At 50.5% G+C, this 12,518-nt stretch overlaps 2 protein-coding genes across 5 annotated transcripts in view; one reads left to right on the top strand and one right to left on the bottom strand.

Moving 5' to 3' along the window:
- The window catches only part of LOC144502320 (retinoic acid receptor RXR-alpha-A-like), a 423,978-nt gene extending 413,553 nt beyond the window's left edge, over nt 1–10,425 (bottom strand). Inside the window, exon 1 of the mRNA XM_078226140.1 lies at nt 10,373–10,425. Within this exon, the coding sequence (XP_078082266.1) occupies nt 10,373–10,394 (22 nt within the window). The 5' untranslated portion in view covers nt 10,395–10,425. The remainder of the gene's footprint in view (nt 1–10,372) is intronic.
- Nucleotides 4,155–12,518, top strand: part of vav2 (vav 2 guanine nucleotide exchange factor) — a 230,026-nt gene continuing 221,662 nt past the window's right edge. For all 4 annotated transcript variants that reach the window (XR_013499320.1, XM_078226123.1, XM_078226125.1 and 1 more), the window contains exon 1: nt 4,155–4,909. Coding sequence is in view for 3 of the 4 variants with exons in the window: in XM_078226123.1 (XP_078082249.1) it covers nt 4,706–4,909 (204 nt within the window). In the remaining variant the exon portion in view is untranslated. The remainder of the gene's footprint in view (nt 4,910–12,518) is intronic.

The following is a 12,518-nucleotide window of genomic DNA, read 5'->3' as shown; positions in this document are numbered from 1 at the left end:
GTGTGCACACTAACCAAAATATCATGTCAGGACGTGGTGACGTCAGGACATCTTGTATGATTTGCTTTTGGGTCAGGTACACGCCTGCCCCATTAGCGTTAAATTCTGGCCATACCATGGTGAACTTTTACAAAACACTGGTTCATTGGGCACTGCAGTATCGGAAGGATATTGTGATAACCCCCATGACTTGCATGGGGAATCATTGATTGACCTCCCTGTGGCACTCATGGAATACAAGCTCCCTGGGGATTGATAATTAACTCACCAGTGGAGCTGGTATACCGAGCCCTGTATAAAGCAGGCCCCTGAATGAGTCCATTATTGTATTGTCCCGGTTGGGACCTGTTGTGTTCACCACTGGCTTGTGGTTTTTTGCTTTATTTTGTGCAATACAAAACTGTTCCTTTACAGCCGACCCCTGGAGTTATTACAGATATGAAGGCATTGGAGAGAGTGCAGAAACGATTCACAAGAATGGTTCCAGGAATGTGGAAGTAAAGTTATGTGGATGGATTAGTGAATCTGATGTTCTTCCGCTGAGTGAAGAGAAGGTTCAGAGGAGATTAAATAGGGGTATTTAAAATCATCAGATATCTGGGCAGAGGAGAAGGAGAGAACTTATTTCCATTGGCAGAAACATCGAGTACCAGGGCACAGACTTAACGTTATTGGCAACATGAGGAAAACCTTTTTTATGAATTGAGTAATCATGAGGGATCATAATAACATAACTGGGAGCAGAAGGCCATTCAGCCCCTTTAACCAGTCCTTCCATTCAATAAGATCACGGTCGATCAGATTATGGTCTCCGTCTGTTCTCCTGTCTGTCTGTCTCCCGTAACCCTTGACTGCTTTCATAGAATCCTACAGTGCAGAAGGAGGCCATTCAGCCCATCAAGTCTGCACTGACCACAATCCCACCCAGGCCTTAACCCCATAACCCCATGTGTTTACCCGAGCTCATCCCCCTGACACAAAGGGACAATCTAGCATAGCCAAGCCACCTAACCCGCACATCTTTGGAGTGTTTGGATTTGGAATTTGGAGTGTTTGGAATTTTTGGATTTTCAAGTTTGCTGATGACATCACCGTAGTGGGTCGGATCTCAAACAATGACGAGACAGAGTACAGGAATGAGATAGAGAATCTGGTGAACTGGTCCGACAACAATAATCTCTCCCTCAATGTCAACAAAACGAAGGAGATTGTCATCGACTTCAGGAAGCGTAAAAGATAACATGCCCGTGTCTACATCATGATGTGGAGATGCCGGCGTTGGACTGGGGTAAACACAGTAAGAGCTTTAACAACACCAGGTTAAAGTCCAACAGGTTTATTTGGTAGCAACACCTGTCATTTGCTATTTGCTACCAAATAAACCTGTAGGACTTTAACCTGGTGTTGTTAAAACTCTTACCCTGTCTACATCAACAGGGACGAAGTAGAAAGGGTCGAGAGCTTCAGGTTTTTAGGTGTCCAGATCACCAACAACCTGTCCTGGTCCCCCCATGCCGATACTATAGTTAAGAAAGTCCACCAACGCCTCTACTTTCTCAGAAGACTAAGGAAATTTGGCATCTCTGCTACGACTCTCACCAACTTTTACAGATGCACCATAGAAAGCATTCTTTCTGTTGTATCACAGCTTGGTATGGGCTCCTGCTCTGCCCAAGACCGCAAGGAACTACAGAAAGTTGTGAATGTCGCCCAATTCATCATGCAAACCAGCCTCCCATCCATTGACTCTGTCTACACTTCCCGCTGCTTCGGCAAAGCAGCCAGCATAATTAAGGACCCCATGCACCCTGGACATTCTCTCTTCCACCTTCTTCCGTCGGGAAAAAGATCCAAAAGTCTGAGGTCACGTACCAACCGACTCAAGAACAACTTCTTCCCTGCTGCTGTCAGACTTTTAAATGGACTTACCTCGCATTAAGTTGATCTTTCTCTACACCCTAGCTATGACTGTAACACTACATCCTGCACTCTCTCGTTTCCTTCTCCAGGAACGGTATGATTTGTCTGTATAGCGCGCAAGAAACAATACTTTTCACTGTGTATTAATACATGTGCCAGTAATAAATAAAATCAAATAATCAGTGTGGGAGGAAACCCACGCAGACACAGGGAGAACATGCAAACTGTACTGACTGTGACCCAAGCCGGGAATTGAACCCAGGTCCCTGGCGCTGTGAGGTAGCAACGCTAACCACTGTGCCACCGTGCCACCCCGGGTCCCTGGCGCTGTGAGGCAGCAGTGCTAACCACTGTGTCACCGTGCCACCCCGGGTCCCTGGCGCTGTGAGACAGCAGTGCTAACCACTGTGCCACCGTGCTGCCCCGGGTCCCTGGCGCTGTGAGGCAGCAGTGCTGACCACTGTGCCACCCCGGTCCCTGGCGCTGTGAGGCAGCAGTGCTAACCACTGTGCCACCGTGCTGCCCCGGGTCCCTGGCGCTGTGAGGCAGCAGTGCTAACCACTGTGCCACCGTGCTGCCCCGGGTCCCTGGCGCTGTGAGGCAGCAGTGCTAACCACTGTGCCACCGTGCTGTCCCGGTCCCTGGCGCTGTGAGGCAGCAGTGCTAACCACTGTGCCACCGTGCTGCCCCGGGTCCCTGGCACTGTGAGGCAGCAGCGCTAATCACTGAGCCACCGTGCCGCCCCGGGTCCCTGGCGCTGTGAGGCAGCAGTGCTAACCACTGTGCCACCGTGCCGTCCCGGTCCCTGGCGCTGTGAGGCAGCAGCGCTAACCACTGAGCCACCGTGCCGTCCCGGTCCCTGGTGCTATGAGGCAGCAGCGCTAACCACTGTGCTGACCTTTGTTGATCAAAAATGTCTCTAACTCAGCCTTAAACATATTCACTGACCCAGTCTGCACTGCTCACTGGGAAAATAATTTCAAATACTAACAACTCTTGGAAAGAAGAAATTCATGTTCATCTGTGATTTGTATTTTTGATTTGATTTTGTTTATTATTGTCACATGTATTGGGATAAAGTGAAAAGTATTGTTTCTTGCGCACTATACAAAACATACTGTTCATAGAGTACATAGGGGAGAATGAGAGGGTGCAGAATGTAGTGTTAGAGTCATAGCTAGGGTGCAGAGAAAGATCAACTTAATATATATTAATAAATGGGTGAGCCATTGTTTTTGACCCTGTAAATCCCCTCAGAATGGTATGTTTCAATAACTTATCTCTCAATCTTTTGAACTCCAGTGGGTACAGGCCAGGATCAGAATGAAGCTTCTCTGAGCTGCCTTCAGGAAGACAGCAGAGCTGCTGTATGGGAGAGAGCCCCAGCCCAGGCCAGCCCGGGAGTCGCCAGTGCCCTGGGTTCAATCTCAGCAACACCCTGTGGAGCTGCAGCCAGTGCTCTGGGTTCAATCTCAGCAACACCCTGTGGAGCTGCGTTAGGGTTAGGGTAACCCTTCACGACACACGACAGCGCAGAGTCGCTGAGCAGAAACTGATAGCCAAGTTCCGCACACATGAGGACGGCCTAAACCGGGATGTTGGATTTATGTCACATTATCAGTAACCCCCACAGCTCGCCCCTGGTCTTGCATAATCTCACCAGCTGTTCTGTCTGGAGACAATACACATCTCTTTAACCTGTGTTTAATGTTCCCTCCAACCACATTATCTGTACCTTTTAAGACCTGGCTGGCTGTAGAGATTTGCATTCTAATTAGTATTCTGTAACTTGATTTCTGTGTCTGTGCACTGTTGGAGAACAGAGATCACTCCATCTGACGAAGGAGCAGCGCTCCGAAAGCTTATGGTATTTGGTACCAAATAAACCTGTTGGACTTTAACCTGGTGTTGTGAGACTTCTTACTGTTCAATCTCAGCAACACCCTGTGGAGCTGCAGCCAGACTCGCTGCTCTGACTCTGCTTCCCCTCTGCAGCAAAGGGCAGAGTGGCCTGTCCTGCTGTGTTTGCCTTTGGCGATGCAGATGAGCCTGGAATGTGCAGCCTGGGGGGAGTTTAGACCCAGAGAGAGCAGCAAGTGTGCAGTGCAGAGAGCCAGCACAGACAGGAGGGGCTGAACGTGGAGCTCGCTGCGCGCGCCCCCACCCCCGCGCGCCCCCGGCCCCGCCCCGCCCCCGCGCGCCCCCGGCCCCGCCCCCGCGCGGGTGCCCGCTGAGTGCGGGAGCGAGCGGCCGGGGCTCGGATACAAAGTAGCAGCGAGAGGCGGCGGCGACATTGTATCGGCCGGAGTGAGGATCAGTCCCGGAGCCGCCGCTCTGCCTGTGTGGGAGAGACCCCCAGCCCCAGCCCCGGGAGCCGCCAGCACCCTGAGCCCGGGACCCGCACCCTGAGCCCGGGCTCCAGCCCGCCGAGCAGCGGCTCCCGGACGCCCGGCCAGCCGCTGCTGGATGTGTCTGAGCTTCAACCGGACTCGCCTCCCATCACCCACTGCCCGCACCCTGCCTGTACCCGTCCCCTGCACCCACCCCCACAAATCACTGCCTGCACCCAATCCCCAACTCAGCCCCTACACCTACTCTCAGCCCTTGCCCCCCCCCCCATACCCTCCCTTGCCTTCCCACTTGCACTCTGCACCCTCCCTCAGCCCCTGCCCCTCCCTCACATCCTGCACCCACATTTGTCCCTTGTGTCTATACTTGCCCCTGGACCTCCAGCACTCTACCCTTTTGCCCCTGACCCCCTCTCCCCCCTCACACTGACTGCGCAATGGAAGAGTGGAGGCAGTGTGGACGCTGGCTCATTGACTCCAAGGTGTTGCCCCCCAATCACCGGGTGGTGTGGCCGGCAGCTCAGGTCTTTGACCTTGCACAGGCCCTGAGGGATGGGGTGCTGCTGTGCCAACTGCTGCACAACCTGAGCCCGGGATCGATTGAGCTCAAGGACATCAACTTCAGACCACAGATGTCCCAGGTAAGAATGGTCTGGGGGGGGAATGAGGGGGAAGAGCAGTGCTCACAGTTTATATGCAGCCTGTGTTGGTGGGAGTGGGGTGGGTAGGGGGATGGAGAGTTGGTTTCCAGGGCGCACAGTTGTAAGAGGGGCGCAGGGCAGCTCCCCGGGGCAAACGCACCACCCGGAGCTCACCTCCTCAGTAGTTGATGGGATTTGTGGTGGGACTCTGGAACAAGAATCACTGAGAAAGGAGGGAATGGCCAGCTAGCCCAGTCTCAGCTCCAAAAGGGATTCCGGAATATGAGATGCTGTATCTGGGTATGTGATGGTTCTGATCACTGTCTCAGTGACTGAGACTATCTGACGTCAGTCACTGCCTCTTGTGGGAATGTGAATTATCCATTGATTATCATTACTGTTGATTAAATTGTGATGCACAATGCATCGCTTAAAGGGATCAGGTTTTTAGTGAAGTGCTCTGTATTGCTGTGTAATGTCAAGATGCCAGAACTTAATCTTCAGCCCATTGCCTGTTAATTGGTTACATGGTGATTGAAACTGGGTGAAGGCGTTTTGATAGTTAATTTTAATGGGGTGGTTTGTAATGGGAGCCGTGCTCTGTAACCAGGTGGTCTATTGAAGGGCACTGTGCAATGGAATGCTATGTATTGGGGGGGATCTATAAAGGAAGCACTCTCCGTAATGGGGGCATCGCACCAGTGTCACTGTATAACACTGGGGTACAGTACTGGTGGGGACGGGTCTGTTGCTGTGTAACACTGGGGTACAGTACTGGTGGGAACGGGTCTGTCACTGTATAACACTGGGGTACAGTACTGGTGGGGACGGGTCTGTCACTGTATAACACTGGGGTACAGTACTGGTGGGGACGGGTCTGTCACTGTATAACACTGGGGCACAGTACTAGTGGGGACAGGTCTCTCACTGTATAACACTGGGGTACAGTACTGGTGGGGACGGGTCTGTCACTGTATAACACTGGGGTACAGTACTGGTGGGAATGGGTCTGTCACTGTATAACACTGGGGTACAGTACTGGTGGGGACAGGTCTGTCACTGTATAACACTGGGGCACAGTACTGGTGGGGATGGGTCTGTCACTGTATAACACTGGGGTACAGTACTGGTGGGGATGGGTCTGTCACTGTATAACACTGGGGTACAGTACTGGTGGGGACAGGTCTGTCACTGTATAACACTGGGGTGCAGTACTGGTGGGGATGTGTCTGTCACTGTATAACACTGGGGTACAGTACTGGTGGGGATGGATCTGTCACCGTATAACACTGGGGTTTGGGGGAACTATAATTAAGGTTTTCTTGCAGTATCTTTGGTGGTTGGTCTGCACAGTATTTACACGCCTTGTTCGCTCAGGATTCTGATGCCAATCTGATTGCTTTGTACCAATGTCAATGTAGTTTTGTTGGGGCTGTAGGGTCTGAGGAGGGGATCCCAGCTGTCCATTCAGAGTAGAGTTGTCTGACTGAGACTGTGGAATAATGTCAGAGACTGTAATTAGCAGTATGGGAAAGAGATTAATACCTTTCAGAGATGAAAAGTTTAAATTTGGCTGGTGTCAGTGAAAGTTATCAAGTTGGTGTGGAGAGTTCAGCAGAGCCTGATTCCCAGTTCCCAGTGGTGCTCTTTTACCCTGGTGCCCAGATGTTGACTGTGTTGTTTTGACCTCTGCTGCTAATTTGCAGGTGATGTGAGGAAGCGCTGTTTCAGAAACCAGAGAGGGCTGGCTCTGAGCTTAGAAACTAAACTCTGCAGGGACTCTTATGGGAGGTACTGGTAAAAGATCTCCAGTGATTGGATCACTACACATTGGTATGGTTTCTTCCCCCTCTCTTTCCTTTGACCTCCTGTGCTGTGACACAGGCTTCCTCCAGCTAGCCAGGGCCTCCCTCAGTCCAGTGACCAGTCTGCACTCTATCTTTCTCTCGTGTTACAAACAGGAGGGCGTTCAATTCCAAACAGCACAGTTTTCTCCTCTTGCCACCCACCTGGAAACAGAAAGGTATTTTGAATCTTCCTTCAAAAGCAGTGATGTTACGATACCTCTGACTGTGCGGCCAAATTCCCCTCCAGCTTGATTTTCAGGCTTGCTGATGACATCACTGTAGTGGGTCGGATCTCAAACAATGATGAGACAGAGTGCAGGAATGAGATAGAGAATCTGGTGAACTGGTCCGACAACAATAATCTCTCCCTCAATGTCAACAAAACGAAGGAGATTGTCATCGACCTCAGGAAGCGTAAAGGAGAACATGCCCCTGTCTACATCAATGGGAAAGCGAGTGGCTTTTGCTACCAAATAAACCTATTGGACTTTAACCTGGTGTTGTGAGACTTCTTACTGTGTTTACCCCAGTCCAACGCCGGCATCTCCACATCATTACATCAATGGGGACAAAGTAGAAAGGGTCGAGAGCTTCATGTTTTTAGTTATCCAGATAACCACCAGCCTGTCTTGAACCCCCATGTTAATGCTATAGTTAAGAAAGCCCCACCTCTACTTTCTCAGAAGACTAAGGAAATTTGGCATGTCAGCTATGACTCTCATTAACTTTTACAGATGCACCTTAGAAAGCATCCTTTCTGGATGTACCACAGCTTGGTCTGGGCTCCTGCTCTGTCCAAGACTGCAAAAAACTACAAAGGGTCTTGAACGAAGCCCAGCCCATCACTCAAACCAGCCTCCCATCCATTGACTCTGTCTACACTTCCCACTGCCTCGGCAAAGCAACCAGCGTAATCAAGGACCCCCACACACCTCGGACATTCTCTCTTCCACCTTCTTCCGTCGGGAAAAAGAGACATAAGTCTGAGGTCACGTACCAACCGACTTGAGAACAGCTTCTTCCCTGCTGCTGTCAGACTACCTCGCACTAAGTTGATCTTTCTCTACACCCTAGCTGTGACTGTAACACTACATTCTGCACTTTCTCCTTTCCTTCTCCATGAACGGTATGCTTTGTCTGTATAGCGCACAAGAGACAAAACTATTCATTGTATGTTAATACGCGTGCCAATAATAAATCAAATATATTTTTCCGTAACCCCTCAATCTTGGTGTGATCCACAGAGTTTATTTTATACACATTCAATATTTGTGAGGGTGAGGGGGGCCGGATGTCGCTGCGTAGCCCTCAGTACGCACACACAATAAAAGCGGGATAAGACAAAGACCACAAAGAAGATAAAAATTTATTGTTTTAGGTCAGCCCAGAATCAAAGTTCAACAATGTATTCCTTCACAGTGGCTGGCTAGTTAAAGACTGATGCTCGATAATTCACATCTCCAGTCGAGATGAGATGTGTGTGTCGGGGTGAATTACTCCTGTAGGCGCTGGTACAGATGTTCCGGCATAAACAGTGTAGATGAGGGCCAGGCAATTTAATTGGACTGCGCTGTGGTACCGCAACTGCTTGGTTGATGGCAGTGTGTGCATTTCACGCTCCAGCAGTTTGGGTGGAGTGTCACATGACACGGCACCCACATTTTCATCATGGCTTGTCTTGAGGTGGTTAATGTTTCATCCATTCATAATTTAAGAAGAGAGGTTTCAGAGTCCTTTGTCTATGCTGACCGATCATCTCCATTGGCCAGTGTCTAGCCTCAGAAATGTTCATTGCCTTTGTACAGTTTCTTGTGATTTGAGCTGTGTAGTCACGGGGCATTAGCACGTCTATAGAGGTAATGAGGAGGCACTGTGTTACAAGGATGAGAGGTCGCAGGCTATCTTTGGACGGAAGCAATGAATGAGTTCCCATCCCAAGTTGGACCTTGGACAGTGTGGAACAATTTACTGCCTGGACCAGGAAACGTTTCAGCAGCAGGTTTTTGATTTGTGGCAAAGATAGTTCCTGTCTAACCTGTGGTTTCTTTAATAAATGGTCTGCTGCATGTGTAAGATTAATAATTAACACTCATCTTTCTGTAAAGATGTTTTATATTCCCTTTGAGCCTCTTGGCCATTTGCACATTGACAAGGTTTTTCTTTATTCATTTGTGGGACATGGGCGTCGCTGGCCAGCATTTATTGCCCATCCCTAGTTGCCCCTTGAGAAGGTGTTGGTGAGCTGCCTTCTTGAATCGCTGCAGTCCACGTGCTGTGGGTTGGCCCACAATGCCGTTAGGGAGGGAATTCCAGGATTTTGACCCAGCGATTGTGAAGGAACAGCGATATATTTCCAAGTCAGGATGGTGAGTGGCTTGGAGGGGAACTTGCAGGTGGTGGTGTTCCCAGGTATCTGCTGCCCTTGTCCTTCTAGATGGAAGTGGTCATGGTGTTGGAAGGTGCTGCCTAAGGATCTTTGGTGAATTGCTGCAGTGCATCTTGTGGATAGTACACACTGCTGCTACTGAGCATCGGTGGTGGAGGGATTGAATGTTTGTGGATGTGGTGCCAATCAAGCGGGGCTGCTTTGTCCTGGATGATGTCAAGGTTCTTGAGTGTTGGAGCTGCACCCATCCAGGCAAGTGGGGAGCATTCCATCACACTCCTGACTTGTGCGTTTAGATGATGGACAGGCTTTGGGGAGTCAGGAAGTAAGTTACTCACTGTAGGATTCCCAGCCTCTGACCTGCCCTTGTAGCCACTGTGTTTATGTGGTGAGTCCAGTTGAGTTTCTAGTCAATGGTAACCCCAAGGATGTTGACAGTGGGGGATTCAGACATTGTATCACCATGGAATGTCAAGCGGTGGTGGTTACCATCTAATATTAGAACATAGAAAAACTACAGCACAAACAGGCCCTTCGGCTCACAAGTTGCGCCGGTCATGTCCCTACCTACCTAGGCTTATATATAGGCTTACCTATAACCCTCAATCCTATTAAGTCCCATGTACTCATCCAGAAGTCTCTTAAAAGACCCTATCGAGTTTGCCTCCACCACCACCACTGATGGCAGCCGATTCCACTCACCCACCACCCTCTGAGTGAAAAACTTACCCCTGACATCTCCTCTGTACCTACCTCCCAGCACCTTAAACCTGTGTCCTCTCGTAGCAACCATTTCAGCCCTGGGAAAAAGCCTCCGAGAATCCACCCGATCTATACCTCTCAACATCTTGTACACCTCTATCAGGTCACACCTCATCCTTCGTCTCTCCAAGGAGAAAAGACCGAGCTCCCTCAACCTATCCTCATAAGGCATGCCACCCAATCCAGGCAACATTCTTGTAAATCTTCTCTGCACCCTTTCAATAATTTCCACATCCCTCCTGTAATGAGGTGACCAGAACTGAGCACAGTTCTCTAAGTGGGGTCTGACAAGGGTCTTATATAGCTGCATCATTATCTCCCGACTCCTAAACTCAATCCCTCGATTGATGAAGGCCAGCACACCATATGCCTTCTTAACCACCTCCTCTACCTCCGAGGCCGATTTTAGAGTCCTATGGACCCGGACCCCAAGGTCCTTCTGATCCTCTACACTGCTAAGAGTCTTACCCTTGATATTATACTCCTTCATCCCATTTGACCTGCCAAAATGGACCACTACACATTTATCTGGGTTGAAGTCCATCTGCCACTTCTCCGCCCAGTCTTGCATCCTATATATGTCACGCTGCAGCTTCTGACATCCCTCCAAACTATCCACAACACCCCCAACCTTCGTGCCGTCGGCAAACTTACCAACCCATCCCTCCACTTCCTCATCCAGGTCATTTATGAAAATGACAAAACATCAAGGGTCCCAGAACAGATCCCTGGGGCACACCACTGGTGACCGACCTCCCTTGAGAAAAAGACACATCTACAACCACTCTCTGCCTTCTGCAGGCAAACCAGTTCTGGATCCACAAGGCAACAGCCCCTTGGATCCCATGCCCTCTCACTTTCTCGAGAAGTCTTGCATGGGGGACCTTATCGAATGCCTTGCTGAAGTCCATGTAAACCACATCTACCGCTTTTCTTTCGTCAATGTGTTTAGTCACATTTTCAAAGAGCTCCACCAGGCTCGTAAGGCACGATTTGCCTTTGACAAAGCCGTGCTGACTACTTTTGAGCATACTAAACTTCTCTAAATGTTCATAAATCCTGTCCCTCAGGATCTTCTCCATCAACTTAGCAACCACTGAGGTTAGACTCACCGGTCGGTAATTTCTTGGGCTACCCCCTTTCTTGAATAAATAATATTGGGGCACAGTACTGGTGGGGGTGGGCCTATCACCGTGTAACACTGGGGTACAGTACTGGTGGGAACGAGGTCTGTCACGGTATAACACTGGGGTACAGTACTGGTGGGGACGGGTCTGTCACTGTGTAACACTGGGGTACAGTACTGGTGGGGATGGGTCTGTCACTGTATAACACTGGGGTACAGTACTGGTGGGGACGGGTCTGTCACTGTATAACACGGGGTACAGTACTGGTGGGGACGGGTCTGTCACTGTATAACACTGGGGTATAGTACTGGTGGGGACGGGTCTGTCACTGTATAACACTGGGGTACAGTACTGGTGGGGACGGGTTTGTCACTGTATAACACTAGGGTACAGTACTGGTGGGGACAGGTCTGTCACTGTAACACTGGGGTACAGTACTGATGGGGACGGGTCTGTCACTGTATAATGCTGGGGTACAGTACTGGTGGGGTCGGGTCTGTCACTGTAACACTGGGGTACAGTACTGGTGGGGACGGGTCTGTCACTGGATAACACTGGGGTACAGTACTGGTGGGGACGGGTCTGTCACTGTAACACTGGGGTACAGTACTGGTGGGGACGGGTCTGTCACTGTAACACTGGGGTACAGTACTGATGGGGACGGGTCTGTCACTGTATAATGCTGGGGTACAGTACTGGTGGGGTCGGGTCTGTCACTGTAACACTGGGGTACAGTACTGGTGGGGACGGGTCTGTCACTGTAACACTGGGGTACAGTACTGGTGGGGACGGGTCTGTCACTGTATAACACTGGGGTACAGTACTGGTGGGGTCAGATCTGTCACTGTATAACACGGGTACAGTACTGGTGGGGACGGGTCTGTCCCTGTATAACACTGGGGTACAGTACTGGTGGGGACGGGTCTGTCCCTGTATAACACTGGGGTACAGTACTGGTGGGGACGGGTCTGTCACTGTATAACACTGGGGTACAGTACTGGTGGGGACGGGTCTGTCACTGTAACACTGGGGTACAGTACTGGTGGGGACGGGTCTGTCACTGTATAACACTGGGGTACAGTACTGGTGGGGTCAGATCTGTCACTGTATAACACGGGTACAGTACTGGTGGGGACGGGTCTGTCCCTGTATAACACTGGGGTACAGTACTGGTGGGGACGGGTCTGTCCCTGTATAACACTGGGGTACAGTACTGGTGGGGACGGGTCTGTCACTGTATAACACTGGGGTACAGTACTGGTGGGGACGGGTCTGTCACTGTAACACTGGGGTACAGTACTGGTGGGGACGGGTCTGTCACTGTATAACACTGGGGTACAGTACTGGTGGGGACGGGTCTGTCACTGTATAACACTGGGGTACAGTACTGGTGGGGACGGGTCTGTCACTGTATACCACTGGGGTACACTACTGGCGGGGTCAGATCTGTCACTGTGTAACACTGGGGTATAGTAGGGTGTGGACGG

The sequence above is a fragment of the Mustelus asterias genome, chromosome 13, assembly GCF_964213995.1.
Source record: "Mustelus asterias chromosome 13, sMusAst1.hap1.1, whole genome shotgun sequence".
Taxonomy (NCBI): Eukaryota; Metazoa; Chordata; class Chondrichthyes; order Carcharhiniformes; family Triakidae; genus Mustelus; species Mustelus asterias.
The sequence above is the reverse complement of the archived record's forward strand: the minus strand, read 5'-3'. Positions and strand labels throughout refer to the sequence as shown.